The 19,518-nt window shown below is 39.7% G+C and overlaps 3 protein-coding genes across 8 annotated transcripts in view; 2 read left to right on the forward strand and 1 right to left on the reverse strand.

Moving 5' to 3' along the window:
* Positions 1 to 283: 283 nt before the first annotated feature.
* Ada3 (transcriptional adaptor 3) lies at positions 284 to 2,009 on the forward strand. The gene has a single exon (XM_076124350.1). The coding sequence runs from the start codon at positions 521 to 523 to the stop codon at positions 1,913 to 1,915; it is 1,395 nt and encodes a 464-aa protein (XP_075980465.1). The 5' UTR covers positions 284 to 520; the 3' UTR covers positions 1,916 to 2,009.
* A 727-nt stretch (positions 2,010 to 2,736) lies between these two features.
* spd-2 (centrosome assembly protein spindle defective 2) lies at positions 2,737 to 9,476 on the forward strand. Of its 3 annotated transcripts, none has more exons than XM_076124331.1 (18): positions 2,737 to 2,959; positions 3,036 to 3,130; positions 3,215 to 3,258; positions 3,426 to 3,608; positions 3,878 to 3,969; positions 4,192 to 4,310; positions 4,609 to 5,052; positions 5,128 to 5,541; positions 5,644 to 5,763; positions 5,981 to 6,025; positions 6,099 to 6,737; positions 6,806 to 6,952; positions 7,110 to 7,296; positions 7,369 to 7,729; positions 7,825 to 7,990; positions 8,315 to 8,513; positions 8,783 to 8,915; positions 9,044 to 9,476. In XM_076124331.1, exons 1-18 carry the CDS (start codon positions 2,850 to 2,852, stop codon positions 9,176 to 9,178), a joined length of 3,633 nt encoding a protein of 1,210 aa, XP_075980446.1. In that variant the 5' UTR covers positions 2,737 to 2,849; the 3' UTR covers positions 9,179 to 9,476. The 3 variants fall into 3 exon arrangements, with proteins under 3 accessions (XP_075980446.1, XP_075980447.1, XP_075980448.1); XM_076124332.1 differs by having other exon boundaries at positions 3,036 to 3,088; XM_076124333.1 differs by lacking the exon at positions 5,644 to 5,763.
* gus (splA/ryanodine receptor domain and SOCS box containing gustavus) overlaps positions 9,467 to 19,518 on the reverse strand; it is a 46,190-nt gene continuing 36,138 nt past the window's right edge. For all 4 annotated transcript variants that reach the window (XM_076124334.1, XM_076124337.1, XM_076124338.1 and 1 more), the window contains 4 exons: positions 13,306 to 13,620; positions 12,865 to 13,126; positions 12,076 to 12,331; positions 9,467 to 11,842 (listed from right to left, as the gene is read on the reverse strand). In XM_076124334.1, the coding sequence (XP_075980449.1) occupies positions 11,706 to 11,842; positions 12,076 to 12,331; positions 12,865 to 13,126; positions 13,306 to 13,620 (970 nt within the window). In that variant the 3' untranslated portion in view covers positions 9,467 to 11,705. The remainder of the gene's footprint in view (positions 11,843 to 12,075; positions 12,332 to 12,864; positions 13,127 to 13,305; positions 13,621 to 19,518) is intronic.

A 19,518-nucleotide genomic window follows, 5' to 3' on the forward strand; every position in this document is an offset into this window, starting at 1 on the left:
GTGGAAGCATAATCTACGCTATAAATAAATAGTAACTATATTCGTAAATGCTGCTTGATTTGGATGAATTTCTACATTGCTATATTAGAAAATTATAAGCTGATGCAAAACAAAGATCAATATTAATTTTCGTGGTTTACCTAGAGCTTATATTAATTCTTATAACGGAAAAAATCAAATCACCCAAACACACCTGTAAACAATCTGTATTGAAAAAATAATTGCGGGGTGGATGCCGCAAAACTAAACAAAATGTAGGCTTGCCCTTTTTGCGTTAGCAACATTATAAAACCAATTCGCCATTTTGTCGTGGTGGTTTTTTAATCCTACGAATTTTTATTTATTCGTGGTATTTATTTCTCATAAGTTCAAACGAAGTCAATCGTTTAGATTCTGACGATTAGGATATACTAATAGGTGTAACGGAAGTGTTTTTGAAGTTCCATCTTTATTATCAAGATACTGGAGCTTGATATGTTTATGTATATGTGTTTTCGCGGGTAAATTTGAGTGTAACAAAATGTTGGGAAAGAGAATGCACCATAACAGTAAAGGAAGGCTAGCTAGTAAAGGCCATGACAATGGGAAACCGTCAAGTCCAGGAATTTCACCATACAGTAAGCCTGCAAAGATTCCTGGAGCTGTGTCTGTTGGTAAAACTAAGGTGGAAGTGTGCCCAATACCTTACATCAAGATACAGGACAATGCTGTGCACCTGCCTAGATTTACAGCTATCTCAGCGCGATCTGCGGATGAGCCCATAGGCATGGATGAGTTGGACTCTCTACAACTTGAGCTAGAATCTCTTTTGGGTAATACAGCTCTCCGCATAAGATATTTCCAGTCTGAAATTGAAAGTATTGATACAAATGAGTCTAAAAGAGAAAAGAAAGGCAAAGCTGCCGGAAAACAATTACAGTACTCAGTTAAAAGAAAGTTCCCAGATGACAAATTAGTGAAAACCAAAGACTACACAAAGTTGTCTAACCAGCCAAAAGTGCCTAAGTTTAAAAACATGTCAAACGCCTCTTCCGGAGGTTCTCATAACTATACAAATGATGTTGTGAATTCTGATAACTCTGTGAAACTGGAATTATCACAATTTGCTCTGCCAAAGAATAATATTCCATATAAGTTTTGGAGTTCAGTGGATCCTTACTGTGCTCCAGTAACTTTAGATGATATCAAGTTTTTGGAATCATTATTGGCTCAAAGTAGTAACAGTACACTGCCACCCATCCCTCCACTAGGCCGACACTACTCTGAAGTGTGGGCAGATGAACATCTTGCTGAAGACCAAAATGCCTCAAATCCTAATAAACAAAAATCATCAATGTCTCCAGAAGCTTCAAGTATTAGAAAGAAACTTGATAAGACCAATGAAAACATTATTACTGGACCTTTGACTCAGAGACTTGTCTCAGCACTAATGGAAGAAAACTTGATGAACTATGAAGTGCCTGATGTTAAAGTTAACAAACAAACAACTAACACAAAGAGCAGTTACAAAAACTCTCTGACTTTGGAAAAGTGTCTTCGCAAAGAGCTTGTAGAGCAAGGTATATTGGATCTGGAAGATTTGCCCCCACTGACCAATCCAGCAGATGATGAAATACTGGCTGAAATAAAAAAATGCCAAACTGAATTGACTGCAGTAAAGAAAGATAATTGTCGTAATTTGAAACATCTCATTGGGCTTTGTAAACAAGAAATGATCCGACTGAATCTGAAGAAACAGTTAGATCAAGTTGATATGGAATGCATTGATACCTATAAGAAAATGGTTGCCGCTAAGCAAAAGAAGAGAATTATTACTAAGAAAGAAAGAGATGATGCTTGGAAAGCTATTAATGACCAGATAAGGCTTAATAAAGAAATCAATGCTTTACCACTAACTGGTCCAAATTCAAGTTAAACCATATTTATGTTAATTCAATGGGGTTTTTATTAAGATTGTTATAGGTACCTACCTATTATTGAGAAATAAACAACAGTAATACCTAATTAAACCTGTCTTTCTTATTTCAACCTTGGTTTAAACTAAACTCAACATTAATAAATTGGCCTGTTTCAATTATATAAAATTCTAGCAATAGATTTTTCTGTCAATGAGGTAGAATGGCTATTAAAGAGTGCTTTTTAAATATTATTCTATATCTGACTGCCTCTGTGGAGCGGTTGGTAGTGAATCAACTGCTAATTACGAGATCTCAGGGTCGACTCTCGAGTCGGGCGAAGTACCTACAATATTGTTTCTAATAATTTATGTTCCATAGTAGCCCAGAGTTTGGTAACATGCCCGCTAAGTAACAATAGGCTCGCCTCCGTTACTTGTTGGGACTAGCATTGTTAATGGTGAAACGTGAGTGTCCTATAATATTGTCATAAATAAATACTTAACGCCACCTGACGCGGAATCGAACGCGGAACACGGTGATGAGCACTGATCGATAAGAGTATTTTTTTAAATACAAACTGGAAAAATGATTTTATCCATGCTGATATTATTTAAGATGCCGAAGTATTGCTGTTTTGATGTAATATAGTTTGGGTCGCTTTTGGTCAGTGAAAGTTAGACAAAAACGCGACCAATGTGAAAACGAACAAAAAAGATTTTAAAAAACCTTATGGTAGGTATCTAGAATAGAAGATTATAAATAAATTTTATTCTACAGTTTTAGAATTTCACTGGATAAAAATACCTAGTTTCAAATTTAAGTGACTTTTATGATTTGACATGACGTTTTGAGCATTAAAAAAGTACATATTTTGAAAAATAACGAAGTACAAAGCGGTGAAACTGAAGATTGTAATTTTTATGTGTGAAGAAAGTGCTGTATTATTGAACAATGGATAATCCGTTGACTCCAAACAAAATTCAGAGGCTTATACATCTGGCCGAAGATAAATCTTTCAACATGCCAAGACGGCTTTTGCTCAATGATGACGATCTGAAACGGTAAGGGCATTTACTTACTTATTATATTTACAAGATTACAGCTGTTTCTTGTAAACATCAATACTTTTTGTTATAGATTGGCGACAACTAACAATGCTGCTCTAAATAGAACGAACACTACTGCAAATTGTGAGTCGTCTTCTGGGATTTTAGACTTAGATAGAATGGAAGGTAACTTTGCAGTTGCAAAAGTACACATAATACAATACTTTTGTTTCTTTGGATAAATATATACAAGGGTTATTTATTTTGTAGGTTTCGGTGAATCTGGAATTGGAGATTTGTCCCTAAGCAAATCTGTAAGTATTTCAATGCAACAACTATATTAATAAAATTGACTTGTAAATTTGTAACAGCTTCTGTCAGATTGCGAACTTTTTAAAAAGTTTGCAAAGTAGGTTTAAAAGTATTTAAATACTGCTTGAAAATTTTATTGTTGTAAACTTGATAACTTTTTATATTCCAGACTGCATTCAACCCAGGTGAAATGACTGGCAGATCAACAGGTGCTGATGATGTGAAGCCCTCAGCTCTGGGCCGCCACTCTATAGCCCTGGAGAGTATCACCAGCCAGATGGACAAGCAAACCTCTGAAATACAAGACATCATGAGACATTCCATTGCTTCTAACTATTCTTTTCATTCAAAGGTAGTTTTAACATGTTATAAAGATATTAATTTTCTTTTTATGAGAATTATAGTAGTAAATATGTGTATTATGATGCTGGGTTTATTTTTACTCTTCTTAGAAACTCTACTCTTCTTAGACTTTATAGAAAAATGTGGTGATGATCAGTGTGTGCATATGTGTAGTTCTTCACTCTTGCATTTAGTATGCTTGTCCTATAATAGGAGACTACATCATGCAGGTCACTTTTTTTACAAACATTTTAATGATATTATACTGTTGAATTTCAGAGGGATCTAACTGCAGATGAGGCATCACTTGTTGCTCGGGAAGCACCACTGCCTATTCAAAACACTACACATACACAGTTTCCAGATAGCATGTAAGTTTCTTTAGTTTTATGGTTCTTTATGTAGAATTAAAATATACCTTCTTTCTGAGTGTACTAAGTTGTGTCTATCTTATAATATTTATGCTTTTTTTTAAAGATAAAGGAGAAATTGTTGAAGTGGGTTTCCTAAAAAAACTTTTCTTTCATAAGTTAATTTGTGTGATGTACCATTTATCTGAATGATTTATATATTTTGCTTTCATGCTATTACAGAATGAACAACTCAAATCTCTCTGTTGGAGCATATTTTAAGAACAGATGTCCAGACTTTGGGCGGATGCTGGCTAAAACAGATAGTCCAGACAGATCCTATATGCCCAGCATTACTGAAGGTAAACAACCATTTTCTGAACTTGCATTTCATTATAACTACTACTGTAAACTTTTTTGAGGCACTTAAACATAGCAGTCGAGCAATCTCATAATTTGCTTTTGATCCAGAATTTTGTTCTGCTTAGTTTTTTAGATTTGCAATGGCAAGACCTTGCTTGCACCTAAAATTATTGATTCTGGGAGCCTAAGGCTTTGTTTTAATGCTTGAAATTTAAGCCTAGATTAGCAGTTAACTGGCATAATATGTTCTATTCATTACCAAGTAATTGAAACTAACAGCCTCTGTTTAAATTTCAGTGTCAGGCAGTCATTCAAATGCGCACGAGTCTTTGCGCTCTGATAAACATTCTATACATAAAATGGACCAAACATTGGACTGTGTGCCTGTGCGACAACCGCGTAACAACAATGAAAATGTTCAAGATAAACCTAGTAATATTGTGAACCCATTTGATGCACAAACTAGTTACACAATTCCAAAGACAGAAAATATCAATGAAGCAGGTAGCAGAGTGCCAGAAAAAGCTGATCAATTTTACATGAGTCAGGTTCCTGACAAGCCGAAATATGTTCAAATGTCATTGAACTCTGTGTCACCACAGAGAAGTGCTCCTGTGCCAGCTAACAAAGAGACTGACTTGTTGATCAAGAACTTGCACGCGTCTCTAAGACTTATGGGCGAAGATACAGAGGGCTCTGTCGAGAATTCGTTTAGTATTTCGAAAATTGCTGATTATCTTGGTGAGTTATATCTTTAATAACTATATGTTTAATATCAAATATGCATAATGACTAAAATATATTTGATGATTTCAGGCAAGCAGTCTAACGTGAGTGTAACAGACATGTTGCAGTACAACAACCATAAGAAGCAGCTAAACAAAAAACAACCTCTTCTAGAGCTACACATGAACATTCCAGAAACTAAGAAAATAAATCAGGATATTCAAGTAACGAACTTGAAAGACTCGCGTAAGGCCGAAACGGCGAGTTCTTCTGGTACCGTTAACACTGTGATATCTCTAAATAAATATAAACAAAATGAGGAAATCCCAGCTGTAGTTGTCACACAACATTCTCTTAGGGAGGATCAATTGGATGAAGATACCAAATCTAAGAGAACTACTAGGTCCAAATCACCTTCCAGCAAAAGTCAATCAACTCTTAGCACAGTACAGGAGAACTATACCAGTTTTAAATCTGGAGATAGCCCATTACAGTCTAGCAAAGGTATATTAGCACTATATAGATTTAAAATTTATATTGTACATACTTATTGACTTCTTTATTTCGGGTGTGATCGGTTGTAGTAACTTTCTAGTTGAATTTCAGGCGAGGCCAATACATCACATGTACCTTCCCCAAATATAGTATATAAAGAATTAGATAAGTCTGTAGATTGGCACGAAGTTATGCAACAGAAACGTTTGAAACAGGAGGGCTTAGCTAAAGGTTTGTGGGCCTCGCTTCACTCACTCTGTGGGAATCTCTATAACATGACATGTCATCACACTAACAATCTCACCATACAAAACCTCATCACTGGTCTGATATATATTTGATACTAATATTTATTTTATTTACATAACATTCATGTAACATTGGCTATTGGGTTAAGATTGTGTTATAAAGCTTGATTATGATTTTAATAAGTTAATAAAAATTTCAGAACAATGGGTTGAAATTACTGGTGCTGCAGTGAATGGATATGTTGGTAAGTAATCGCTTAACAGATATTTTCAATACCATTAATTGGTCTGATATTTACTGACGAAATCTGTTTTCAGGTGTTGGTTGTCCAATAACTCTCACAGTAACAACTTTATCAGACAGTTGGTTGACTGCTAAACTACAATTTGTTGATCTGCCCAATGACGGTCAAGATTTGACACTAGAAATGCCTCGTATGCCTCTTTTACTATCACCAGGGAAGTCCGAGAAGATCACATTGATTCTAACATCAAACATAGAGATGCTTACTATGTTGAATTATACCATGCTTTTGAAAGACACATCAATCGATGGAGATAATAAGCAGACAGGGGAAGTAGAAGTCAATATCAAAATGCCTGTGATTCAAGCAATGTCTTGCGATGGCGTCAACAAGATAACATTCCCACCGATACAAGAAAATACTTCACTAATAAAGTCGTTTGTACTGATCAGCGATTGTCCCGCTGATTTGCTGCTAGATTTGTCCATAGTTGATGGTGATAGCATTTTTACTATTAAAAACGTTCAGGAGATTAAAAAGGGCGACGTGAATAAGGTGCTGATGGATCGTCAGGGCTCGACCGATGATGGGCAACAGCTGAGTAAAGCTAAGAGTAAGGCAACAAATAAGCAACTATGCAGATTGACTGGCGGAAACGCTATAAGAGTTACGATCAAATTTAACGCGCCCAAATTATCGGAGTCTCAAATAGGTGCGTATGCGGTACTTTATTTCCTTAATAATTTGTTTTCGGTTTTTTGATGATTTTCTAAATTACAGATGAATCAATAGTCACATTCAATGGCATCTTGAAAGTGAATCTGATAGGCGTAAACACCGTCTTGAGGAAGGTGGACCTCATAGGAGCCGTGGGCACCGTAAACCTTGTTATGAACACAACAGCTAATAAGTTGCAACTCACTCATGGTATGTCAACTTACTTACGATTTTCTAATGAACAAAAGTTCAAAATCAATACATTTTTTATTAGAGTCGGAAAAGGTGTGATCGTTTGCCGATTTATCCCTTAGCAGTCTGTGCTAACCCACAAATATTGCTATTATGTATTTAATTTGTTTTTCAGAGCCGACTAACATAGAGTTGTGTAACAATGGATCGATCCCTGGAATATGGATCGTTAAATTTAAAAGTAACTCAGCGAATGACAGCTTTCCGTTCAAAATTGCACCATCCAAGTTTGAAATTCGCCCTGGCGCTACTAAGACAGTTAACTTGTTGTATACTGGACCTACAGATACATTATCTGATGCGTAAGTAATTCTTCTTACCGATTACCGATACCGGAAAACGATATCAAATTATAAGAACGTTATGTTTTTCAGAACACTAATATTTGAAGAACTTGCAACTGGTCACAAAACTACCGTCGAGATAAGCGGTGGCGTGGAGAGACCAAGAACATTCCCTATAAAGACTAATTACAATACTATTTCATGGGTGCGTTCAGGCAGGAAAGAGCTGAGCTTGAAGAATGCCACAAACAAAAAGATTTATATAAGGTGTCAAATAGTCGGCGAAGGTTTCGCGATTGATTTGCCAAGAGAGGCGAGAGGAATATACTGTGTGCCGTTCGGACCTTGCGAATGCCGACCGTTGCCTATAATATTCACACCTACGAACAATGCACCACACAAAGCTACGCTCCATTTGGTGTATGATAAAAACAGTGATTATTCCAGAAAGGTAATTAGATAATGTAATGCTTTTTGTTAAAATCTTTATCAATAGGATATATAGACCGACATTAACCGTAACAACGTCTTATTCGTCGTTCGCAGATCACCCTGTACGGATGCGCCAGTGGCGAGTCGATGCGCTGGTCCGGTCTCGTGACGTACGGCGACACGGCCCTGGTCCGAGCGGTCAGCAGGATGCCCATCAACCTGGAACTGTACAACAAGTCGACTTCGGCCGCATTCGTATGCGTGCGCGTTCATTTTAATCGTACGTTGGTCTATAGTTTGTTCTTCTATAATTTATGTCAGTAGAGTGACTATAAGAGCTTCGAAATTTATAATAATCTAGGCATCGATTAATTTTGTCGGTTTAATTTTATCGTTATCGGAATGTAACGGTTATCGGAGGAACCCGCTCACGACGCTATATTTTTGTCGACGAAAGCGTCGGAAGCACTCTGATTCGTCGAGTTTAGCCGACCGTGGCGGTCAAACGGTTAAAACCTACCCAGTGGTGGACGATCGTGTCACGGTGCGATCTGTGGTCAGAGTCGTGTGCTCGGTGTGTAAGTGTTGACGTGTGTATCCGCAGTGCAGTACCTGTGCCTGGCGCCGGGCGCGGAGGTGTGCGGCGGGCGGCAGGTGGTGCGCGCGCGGGCGCGGCACGGCGTGGCGCTGCGCGTGCAGTGGGCGGCGCTGGAGCGACGCGCCCGCGCCGCGCCCGCCGCCACCGCGCTCGCCACGCTCACCGTGCTCACCGGCGCAGAGTACACCCGCCGGAGGATACTCAAGTTTGTACCTCCATTTGTGTTTTATTTAAACTCCCGACCTCCTTGCGGCGAAATAAATAGACGAACGTTCGAATTGAAGGTCGTGCAACAAGAAAACTCGAGTCCCAATCTTACTCCTTAAATTGTTTTCTCTTCCTACTAAATATATAATAGTCAGCACAATCATCGTTGTATTATGCAGATGAATAAAGAAAATAATATAAAAATGATAAAATATTTAAGACCGTATCTATTAAAAACTGAAAATTAACTATGATTCTGTCTGACAGAATCGTCCGTGACGAATCGAACGGGAAGCTGGATACTTCCCTCCTTCCGGATCACTTGAAAGTATTAGCTGAGAAGTTCGATGGAGAGGACCCGTCTATGGATAATATGATAGCAGATTTCAAGGAGACCAAGGTTTGTAAAGATAAATTGCCTTCCACGCAATAACCGATAGAATATCATTTACAAAGCGAGACCGAGGGTGGGTCAGCTTGGAGATACGTATAGGTTTGCAAATACAAATGTGATGAATATATTTCCAGGCATCTCTGAATGAACTAATTGGAGGTCTTCAGGAACTAACGGCACAGATTGATCTGCCTCAAGATTTCGCTGAAGAGAACACCATCCTCATAACCGATGACACACTGCTGGAACATCACACACTTTGTGATTAACTGACCTTTTCTTATAAGTTACTTGTCTTAGTTTTAATTTATGTGTAATGCGTAAGAGCGGATACAGTGGTCGCTTTAGACAGTATTGGATTGTATCTCATTTAGTTTTATTGAAACTTAATTTTCTTTATCATGGTGTACTGATCTTCAGACTGAATGCGAAACTCTAAATAGATTATAATAGTTGTGTGAATGATGTTTTTGTCCGTCCTTCCAGACCATGTACGAAGTGTCTTATTATTGTGATAATTAATTCAGGAAGTATAAACTAAAGAAATAAAAATCAACTTTTAATTTATATCATTTATTATTTTCTTAACCATATTTATTATTCCAATAGTTTTTCCTATTTTTTTTAATCATTGTATCTAAGAGATTCGACTGTCAATCGCAGTTATCTGTTAGAAATGACCTTTTAAAAATATTGCCTACAACTTATAAAACTAAAATGCATTTCCACTTACAATAAAGTCATTAAACACCGCAAAAATGATAAACTTTAATATATACAGGACTAAATTTGACGATTCATAGAATTCACATGGTTATTTTGTTGCTAATAATTATACTAATCTCTTACAGTAAACCCCCTATGTTGAGGATGTAGATAGAAGTGCGGGAGACAGATATAATAAGTTATTCCACATAAAACAATTCAATTCGGGTGCTTCTAACGGGAAAGTCTTGGTCCTTTTGGAGAGGTTTACCATAAAAGACTATCTCAACAATACATCGAGCTTGGTGTATTTTATATTATCATGATTATATCTCTTACACAACGAAAAATATCAGCGCAACGCGCTTGTGGGGCGCGCCACGCGAACACGCGTCGACACATCGCGCATCCTCTCACCACATCACTCAGTACACTCACCAAGTCTCAGACTGACTCATACGAAACGTCGCTGCACTCGCTGCACATTCACACACGTCGCATTTGGCAGTTTTTCATAGTCATTCTCACAGTTTGTCAATATTCACATAAAACTCAGTTAATTACGTTATAATAGCGCGCGCTGTGATAGCGGGTATATCATTCATTTAAAAATTTCCTCGAGATTAATGTACAATATTTATTTGATAGGAGATAAAATGTGAATATCAACGCCATATAAAAGTGAGCTCCACTTGGGATGTCTACCTTGCCGTACAATCTACATATGAAAAAATCTTATTAAAATGGAAGTACTTACACATTTTTTATAAAGGTTACAATACAACTAATTGGATCAAAATGGCTGACAAATTGTAATAGTGCTTTGAAAAATACTATTTTCATGAATTTATGGAATTACACCTATAAGTCTAATCGTCGCAAAAGAAGACATTGTGGAGACACGATTCGCATAATACGCAGTCTAATTAATAACCTAGAAACGAAATAAAATTGCTCCAAAATATTACAGCTAAAATATTCCTGGTGACACTTTGTTGTGGTTGCGATGCGTCGTATAATATATACAATACACACTCACACATTTTTACAATAGGAATTAAAGACATTAAACTAAAAGTAAACCAGTCGCTTAATGAGCTATAAAATAGATTGCCAACGATACACTGGCCTAGTGCGGGCCGAGGCACACGGCACGTGGCCCGCCGTAATGCTATTGTTATAACAACAATGACATCTCTAACATATTTATTAGTAATTGCCGAGGCTCGTGAGTTATTATAATTTGCAGTTGTTCATTCTAAATTATTTATTAACAAGTTAAATACGTTTCTCTGTCGAGAACGTACCGAACATCGGCCATCGACCACGCCTGGACAGAGAACATACTATAAAGAGATCAATATGGCTTTATTTATGTGGCTTGTATAGAGTTGAACGATGTTACAGGTTTTGGCATTCATTAATGCCACATCTATCTTATAAATATTTATCGTATATAAATTGTCCACTTTTGTCGGTAACAGAACAGTACAATGTTCGCCATCAATAACTTCACAGAACGAGATTGGGTTCACAGCTCACAAACCCGTCACCACTAAAACTGAATCGACATCCAACGAATATTTGAAAGTAATCAATGCATTGAATTCAGAGAAATGGAAGCTGATTTCAATTCGCCATTAAAGTAAAATTATCACAGATAACGTTAAAATAAAAGTAAGGTATTCGCGTCGGAATCGTTGCGGGAGGGTGCCAAAACAATTTTAACTAAATCTAACGATTACAGATTTCTCGTGTGCTTACAATAAATTACATTTTGTATTTAGTCAGTGTCGCCGTCGCGATCGGCATCGAGCGCCCGTCGCAGACTTTACGTCGGATCTTTAAATCAGTTCATTCGTAACGCACGACCGGCTCCATCGTTCGCTCGTCACTCGACGCTCACCGCGACACTTCACTTCGGCCGGCGCGGCGGGTACATTCGGAGTTCGTCGATAAAGTTCTATCGCCCCGGGACGGCGAGACGTCGAGTCGGCGAAGTGCGGGCGCTGCCGGGCGGCGCGGACTAGTCGGGACGAGGAGGCGTTAGGTAAGTACGGCCGGTGGCGGGGAGCGGGGCGCGGCGCGGCACTAGGGCGCGCGGTACAGCAGGTAGGCCGTCAGCGCCGGCGGCAGCGCCAGGCGCGACGCGGCGGCGCGCAGCCGCGGCCGGCCCACGCGCTGCCGGATCACGCGCCGGCACAGCTCCATCAGCGGCAGGGGCTCCGCTGGAAACGCGAGCGGTACGTTAGTGGTGTGTTATACTCTGGGCGTTATTGAAAGGTAAGAATATCGCCATTTCTGTCATTCGACTTATTAATTTATGCCTTTTACTTTTTCAGAAAAAATGTCTAATGTCAGAAGCTTCCTCTGCGCTTCTCTACCGATTTTAAATGTCGTTTCGGCGAAATATTAATATCTCTTAGAAAGACTAAAATCGTAAAAGCAATAATACACTCACGATCGAGCCCGCCGATGTACTTCATGGTGATCTCGGCGTGCCCCCACACGGCGGACACGATGGGGTACAGCGTCTTGCCGCGCAGGCCGCGCGCCGCCACGCCGAGGTAGCGTCCGTCCGCGCAGAAGGCGAGCGTGCCCTCGTCCATGTCCAGTACCACGAGCAGTCTGTCGGGGACTAGGAACTGCTCGTCGGGCCGCAACAACGCCGGGTACGTCGTGCCGCTACCGCCCGTGCCTTTTGCGTTATGATATACCTGAAACGTGATAATGAAGTGTTGCTTATTTCTGTTATAAGAAAATATTGGTCCATTGGTTTGAAAAAATCATACAACTACGTGATTACCAATGACAAATTAGAGTGCTGAGTAGTGAATTCTACGATCATCAATACAAATTACCTCAAAATTGCTAACTCAATACTATATTGTACTTATGTCATAGTGGTATAGGAACTACATAGTTTTTAACTTGTGGTCCACTGACCACTGGGGGTTCGCAATTGTGAGTATGGGGGTCAACAGTCTTACATGGCCGTTTATCAGAAAGCCTAAGATTTTCTTTTTTTTATCTATGGACAATGGACATTTGAAGTAATAAATGGATCTTTTTTGGAGTACGAAAGATAAAAGAAGCTGGTATAGTACACAAGCAAGCCCAATTTCGAAATGGTCAGCTAAAATCAAAATTATTTTGCATTTAGAGCCTTTATTTCTTATGAAAAATTTGCTACAACTAGTTTTTTACCTAGTAAAGCAAGTAAAAAGTTCAATCGGGTTAATGTATGTACCTTATTTCTGCCCAAATCCCAGCCCCAACTCTGGTCTGTAGCCCCGACTAGACTCTGGTAGCCGACGGAGTGCAGCGGCGCGTGTGCAGTTGCTACCCCGACGACTGCGTGCGTGCCTCGTTGTCTCGCCGGCCACACCACCTCCCAACAGTGCAGCCCGCGTGAGTACCCCACTCGACCCCGAATACAGTCTGTGCTTTGCGCTACTGGGTGCCGGTGGAACGTTAACGCGTCTTCTTCTTTAACGAATATGTTTAGTGACCTGAAATTGTAATACCACACGCTTAGTAATGATGATCCACTAAAAACATTGTACGACTGCCTATTAGGATAATTCATTAACCAATGATATCTAAAATTTCAATTTGTTTAATAATATTTATGAGATCCTGTCTGCTGATGATGAGAGTAGACAGAGCGAATAAGGAGTAGTAGTAGTACCTGTCATCAGGGTTCCAGGCATGCTTGAGCTGCGTGTCGGGGTGCGCGGGCGGCGCGTCGAGCAGCGCGTCGAGGCGCGCGGGGCGCGGCGGCTCGGGCGCCAGCTCGCGCGCCACCACCGCCTTGAAGGGCGCCGTGCACTCGCGCGACACCGACTTGACTCCGCCGGACAGCTTTTGCCCCATGTTCATGCCCCTGCAGCGAGTGCGGGCGCGCTTCGGCAGCGCCTTGAGGCCGCCGCGTCGCGCCTCCTCCGCGCCGCCGCCGCCGCCGCCCCCGCCCCCGCCCCTCACTGAGCGCACCCCGCTCTTGTACCTGTGAATCGACATGCAATTGTTAATGTTGATATTTAACAAATGCACTGCATACATGTAATAACTTAACTAGTCACCGAAACATAACTATAAGCCATCTATTGATAACCTAATATTGTGCAATATTGCGTCGCATTCGGTCGGTCTGTATGATGAACTATCATTATTAAGATTCAAATAAGCCGCTGAACTCAATAAGGCCAAAAAGAATAAATCTCGCACAAGGAAGAATCACATCCGGATAAATAAATGGGACCTTGCTCATTCACCTCTAGCAATAGATCATGATAAACATAGCATCTAAATAAGTATTGTCAAAGTTCGGCAGAACCGGTTTGCTAGTGACCGGTGAGTGGTGGCAGTGTGGTAGTGTCGTCAGAGCAGATGCGGGCGTCGGCTGCGGAGTACCCGCGCATCTTATGTAACGCGGCGGCCGTCTAACCGTGAAAGTCACCGCTCAAAAGCCAAGGTTAACACGGCCATGGAACCTCGCTCCGACAACACATGCGAATGTTCTATGATCGCTTCTTGTTAATACGTTTATTTTAATTGATGTTTATTTTTTCTGTCATGACGTCATGTAATTGCTCGGCAATTCCTTAATAGTTTTGTTGAGTTTGTCGGTAGTTTCTGCAAAATGACTTCAAATAACACTAGCCTTGTCGTGGTGGCATCGCTGGCTACGGTCACGCGCATTTAATTCGTACAGAACACAGTGGACAATTGAGTATGATGTCATCGAAGGACGATAATAGCGTTGTTAAAATAAGCCTGTAGGTATTAAGTACTGCTGTAATAACGGTTTGAATATAGCCATGGGCTCATTAGGCGGTTATTTGTCAATTGTTTAATGGAATGCTGCATATAATACATGGTTCAACTATTAAACTCAAGTGAGTCTGGGGTAAACCGCGGGCCATGTGGCTCGACAGCATGTTGGTATCTGGTGTGCCGTTCAGTATACAATCTATGTAGGATGGGAAGGGACGCCTAGAAGGTACGCAAGCTACAAGGCCGTCTGCCTTTCCGTCGCCTAGAGCGGTTGCATGACAAAAACGGGAAGTGAAAGGCAGTGAATGCGTCCCCTCACGTCGCGCCGCCTCTTGACTACTGCTCCACCGTTGTTTGGCAGAACGCTTTAAAATATGGCATGATTATAGGAATACGTTAAGCTGCCGTGAGTTTTTGATTATGGCCGAGGTTGAAAACTAAAATTAGATAACATTAAACTTTTAAATAACAAATGACGGCATTAATAAGCTGCCCATTTAGGCACTATTGCACGAATTAACAATTTAAGAAAAACTACTCTGTTAGGAAAATTCGTGTACCCATGGGACTTTGAATTTTTTTAGTAATCTGGCGACAGTGATGTTAATATTTGACCGATAGTGGTATCTGGTAGTTCACGTGTCGGACAGTAAACAAACAGTTGTGACACGTGACTGCGCCGCCGCTCAGTGACGTCTTGCCACCACGTGCGGACCTACGTACGTTTCTGACCGTCTAATAGCAACCCTGAAATAGACCTGCCACATCCTCATGTACGAATTTCCGTGTACGAATTTAATACATTTATATACGTTGTACTCTCCAAGCGTTTCATCCGTGTTTACAATAAGATCTACGTTGGTGGGCGTCTCTTTTAGCGCAAAACGAGGAAACCGCATGATTCGCAAAAGAAGTGTGTGAATGTGTGTGTGCTGTGTAGTAGAGCACCGGTTACCGAGAATGACCGCAATTTTATACGCTGAACACTCAGCGTGTGGACATTCACACGAGCGATTTGTTAATAAAATCATGTCAACTGAAATAGCTGTGATATCACTTTGCAATAGGAACGGCGCCGCGGCGTGGGAAAACTTGTGTACACGTTGCGTCGAGGGTTGTGTGATAATGTCAGAAGTTGCAGCCTGGATAAAATGGCAATAAGACTTTTGAGAACGTTGTGAATAAATGTCGGGTGTGGTCACATGCAACATAACCGTTCACGCTCGGTGAGAGGTGAATGGAACATTGGAAGTAGAGAACGTTGCTAGGCCGACAACATTAGCGTGTGCCAACGCGCCCGAACAATGAACTAGCCGAATGACGTAGCTTTGTGTCACTATTGTAAATATTAAATCCCGAGCTCGCTCTGTACACAGAGCCATTCATGAGAGTCATCGACTTGCACTCGATTTCCCTTGTCTCGACTTGTCCCTGAAGCTGATGTTAATAGATTTGTGTTTGGAAGTACGTTCACCGACATTCACTATTACGGATTCTAAGAACAATAAAGGAAAACTACAAAATGAACGTGTTGTTTTATCGTAGCCATCATACACTGGCACTGTGCCTGTAGCAGCTGAAAGGCATTGGTATGAAGACAATAAAGCTTAGAAGGATTCTCTGTATTTACGAACCGTTGAAGCGTAACGTAATTATATGGTAATATGTTTAACACAAGACATACGTACCTACCGGTATAACTGTTTAATTGGCTTCGAGTTTAAATGAAGGTAAATATTTGCTGCTTTTAACTTGCAACGCTGGTGTGTCAATGCATACATAGTTATTTGTGTACGTAGTTGGGCTTTTCAACTAAAGGGCAAGAAGAACCTGTTCATATTGAGTACGTCAGGTTGGTAATTGATAATAAAGATTATTTTTAAAAGCTAGTTTAATACTAGTAGGTATGCATCCTATTTTACAACAGAAAATGTTAAAACAGTATCTTCTCCGTTAATAAAATATTTTGTTCTTAGTCGACTAATATCATGGTTATCTTTTTAACCGTAATGTGATCAATCTCTATGTTTATAATATTACTAGAAATAAAACGCATCTCATTTTTAACTCAATATTCGGCAGGACATGTGTTACGGCAGGTAAAAAATCAAAAGATAGTCAAGGTTTAAATAAAACCCTGATTGCCAGCATTTTAATTTGTAACGCAAACAAAGTGTCATCTACATGCGGAATTGAAACGTTGCTCCGGAACTGAATGGAATATTGAACCAGTACAGGAATGAGAGGATTAATTGTTAATTGGATCACAGGATGTAGATTTATTATTTAACTGAATTTAAAACGTTACGATGTCAGACTGAGTATAATTGGTAAACTAAAGCGAATAAATAAGGTATAAGGGTATCAGTGACGACACTTTGTTGCAGAATCTCATTTAAAGTTACCTACATATTCGAGTAGGCGTGCGTTTATAATCAAGACTTCGCTGCCTGAACACACTTTAACATTTCTCGTGACAGTTGTAGAAAGCGACGACTTCGATTCAGGGGTCATCTTACGAAAGAGTCACCGAGCGGTGTCGTGCCATCTGGAGGCATGTGTTTAATATTTAACGATGGCCTTTACTCAATATTACTTCATTTTCCACTGTAATTATTACACATGTATATGTTTGTAGGTCGACATCTTACAGGTAAACCCTTTCATGCTCCAAATACAAACTTACAAAGGTTGTCAAAACTATAGTCAAAGCCTGACATTTTTTTTGTAGAGATAATCTTTGTCGATAAGGTTTTGCTTATCGCATAACAAATATTTATTTATGCGTTCGCTGTAACCAAAACATAAATTCAATAGAACATAGTGCACAAAAAACCTAAGCGTAACCTAAATTCGATGACTGTCACCTTGATGAGTGATATTTCTGCATCGATTAGTCGACTAGTCCTCGATATCGCAGCGATGAACTATCTCTGGTTTAAATAACAATTAAATAATCGCTAGGGCGTGTCGGTGCAACCTTGTATCGGTTGCCGCGTTGCAACAGGGCCTTGTGTCAAGGAAAAACCCACTTAGCGGTTTCCCTGGCCCCGAATGGTGCCAATTTTTTTTTGATAAATACTATGAGAATTAAAGAAAAATAATGAAACGATAAAGTCGTCGCTACCGGTAAAGTAAAAGTAGTGAGTGTGTGCATGTTTAAGTTTGTATGTCACAGATGTCGTTTGTGTTGTGTGTCGCGGTGCATTAGTCGACAAGTGGTATGATATAAGAGGTGTTGAATAATGTTAGTGGTGGGTGATGATTACATAACGCGTGGCGGTGTGGTGTGACGCGGCGCGTGCATGCTGCGGTGCACTGCGCTCCGCACCTCGTGTCAAGGATGCCTTGACTCCGCTATATTATAATGAAGCTATTGTGCCATGGTCACACATATCATCTCATCATTATTTACTATACATCGATTTGTTTTGTTCATGAAAATAAAATGAGTAGACAGAACCTTTAAGTAAGTCCATTCTGACTGGAAGAAACTGCTAAAATGCAGTCACTCATACTGTAACACTATAAACAATTAGGTACATTTAAGCAAGATTATGGTTTATAATACATTACGAAAAGGTATATAACACACAATCTCATTGTTTTGATCTATACCTACGATAATTCAGGTCATATTTCTTTAAATATAATTACGGAATAATATTGGTCAACTTAATCTTAAACAGCAGGAACATTGAGTACCTCTCGCAAGTCTATTTGAAACCTTCATCGACCGAATTCATTGCCGGCGCTGACGTTAACGAAGATAATTGTTTATCAATGATTTTAGAAATCTAAGTTCAAGAGGCAGAGGCTGATATTGTTTGTTCATTAAGTTGGAGTGCGTTTTGTCGGGTCGAGCGCATGCAGCAGTCGAGGGCCTTGACTGCAATGCGCGCGCGCCGTAGCGTGTCAAGGGAGCGCTGCTTTCGCCGCCACACCTGCACCCAGCCTATGCAGGCATTATGGAGAAAAATCCTAATAAGGTAATTAACTAAATACGAAACAAAGTTCTAAGTTTCAACTAACAGCTGAGCAATAATCGGGTAAAAGTTCATTGTTGCAATACTAGAAACAATATATAGAGCTAATGAGAATAGTAAATAATAAGGAAGCCAGTAAGGATAACTAAATGCGAATTGGGTCATTGAATATTAGCTCTGCATTAGTACACAATGGCTTATAACAATATAGTGAAGGCAGAAACAATTTAAACAAGGCCTTCGTTGACAGTTGTGTAGGACTCAGCGTGCCATGTGAATTATCTATGTGGTTGCGACTCATTGCAAACTCTTACCAGGTTATAAACCTGCAGAAATGAATATCGGTGAAGGAAAAAGATGATAACATCAAATTTAATTGTATCACTAGTAAAGATTTCTATATTCAGTTCAATCGTGCGAACTAAGCAAATACTGGTGTAAATAAATCTGAAACCCAAATTGGAGGCGAGACCCGGAGTATAAAGAAGTATCGTGCGAAGACAAAGCCGAGCAATCTTCTAAGTGGTCTGAGAGGCCGGTGCGGGAACAAAGCCACCCCATACCCCTCCCTCTTCGCCTGTGCCGCCCTCCCGACAGATAAGCACACCCTCCGCTTTTAAATGCCTTTAGCACCACTGAATGAGTCCGGGTCTAAGGAGTCCAATGAGAAACTTAGCAATATCTGCTTCGGTAAACACCTCTAATGTATTTCTCTGAAGGATAGCAATAAGGTTTTACTGTTGTAGTATTAAAAAAGAACTAAGCAGATCAAACTACCTAAGAAGAACACCGATACTTAGTGTAGAAAATATTATAGAAATTAAACGAGTCTAAGTCTTTTTCATGATAAACGTGAATTAAGTCATGTTATTTATTTTAATATAGGTCAATCTTATTGAACTGTGTAATAATCACCACATTGGGTAAAATTCCGAAAGTAAGACTTGATAAACAGGGCTAGATAAATCTCAATCGTTATCAAAGTGGGACGAGAAGTTTGGGTTTTTTTTTTAAAATTTTTTGGACTGTTAGAGAACAGGTTCTAGAAAAGCAAAACCTGTATTCATTATTACAGCGCTGATTATAAAACGTTTATTCATATTCAAAAAGATAAAGAGCACACACCGATTAGTCAGCAGATA

This window comes from Anticarsia gemmatalis, chromosome 16, assembly GCF_050436995.1.
Source record: "Anticarsia gemmatalis isolate Benzon Research Colony breed Stoneville strain chromosome 16, ilAntGemm2 primary, whole genome shotgun sequence".
NCBI classification, from domain to species: Eukaryota; Metazoa; Arthropoda; class Insecta; order Lepidoptera; family Erebidae; genus Anticarsia; species Anticarsia gemmatalis.

Bases quoted from the DNA above. Each gene is read 5' to 3' on its own strand.
- Ada3 (XM_076124350.1), top strand. From the start codon at position 521: ATGTTGGGAAAGAGAATGCACCATAACAGTAAAGGAAGGCTAGCTAGT.
- spd-2 (XM_076124331.1), top strand. From the start codon at position 2,850: ATGGATAATCCGTTGACTCCAAACAAAATTCAGAGGCTTATACATCTG. The intron at 3,609-3,877 runs GTAGTTTTAACA...GTTGAATTTCAG, and splicing joins ACTATTCTTTTCATTCAAAG to AGGGATCTAACTGCAGATGA. The intron at 5,764-5,980 runs GTTTGTGGGCCT...TAAAAATTTCAG, and splicing joins ACAGGAGGGCTTAGCTAAAG to AACAATGGGTTGAAATTACT.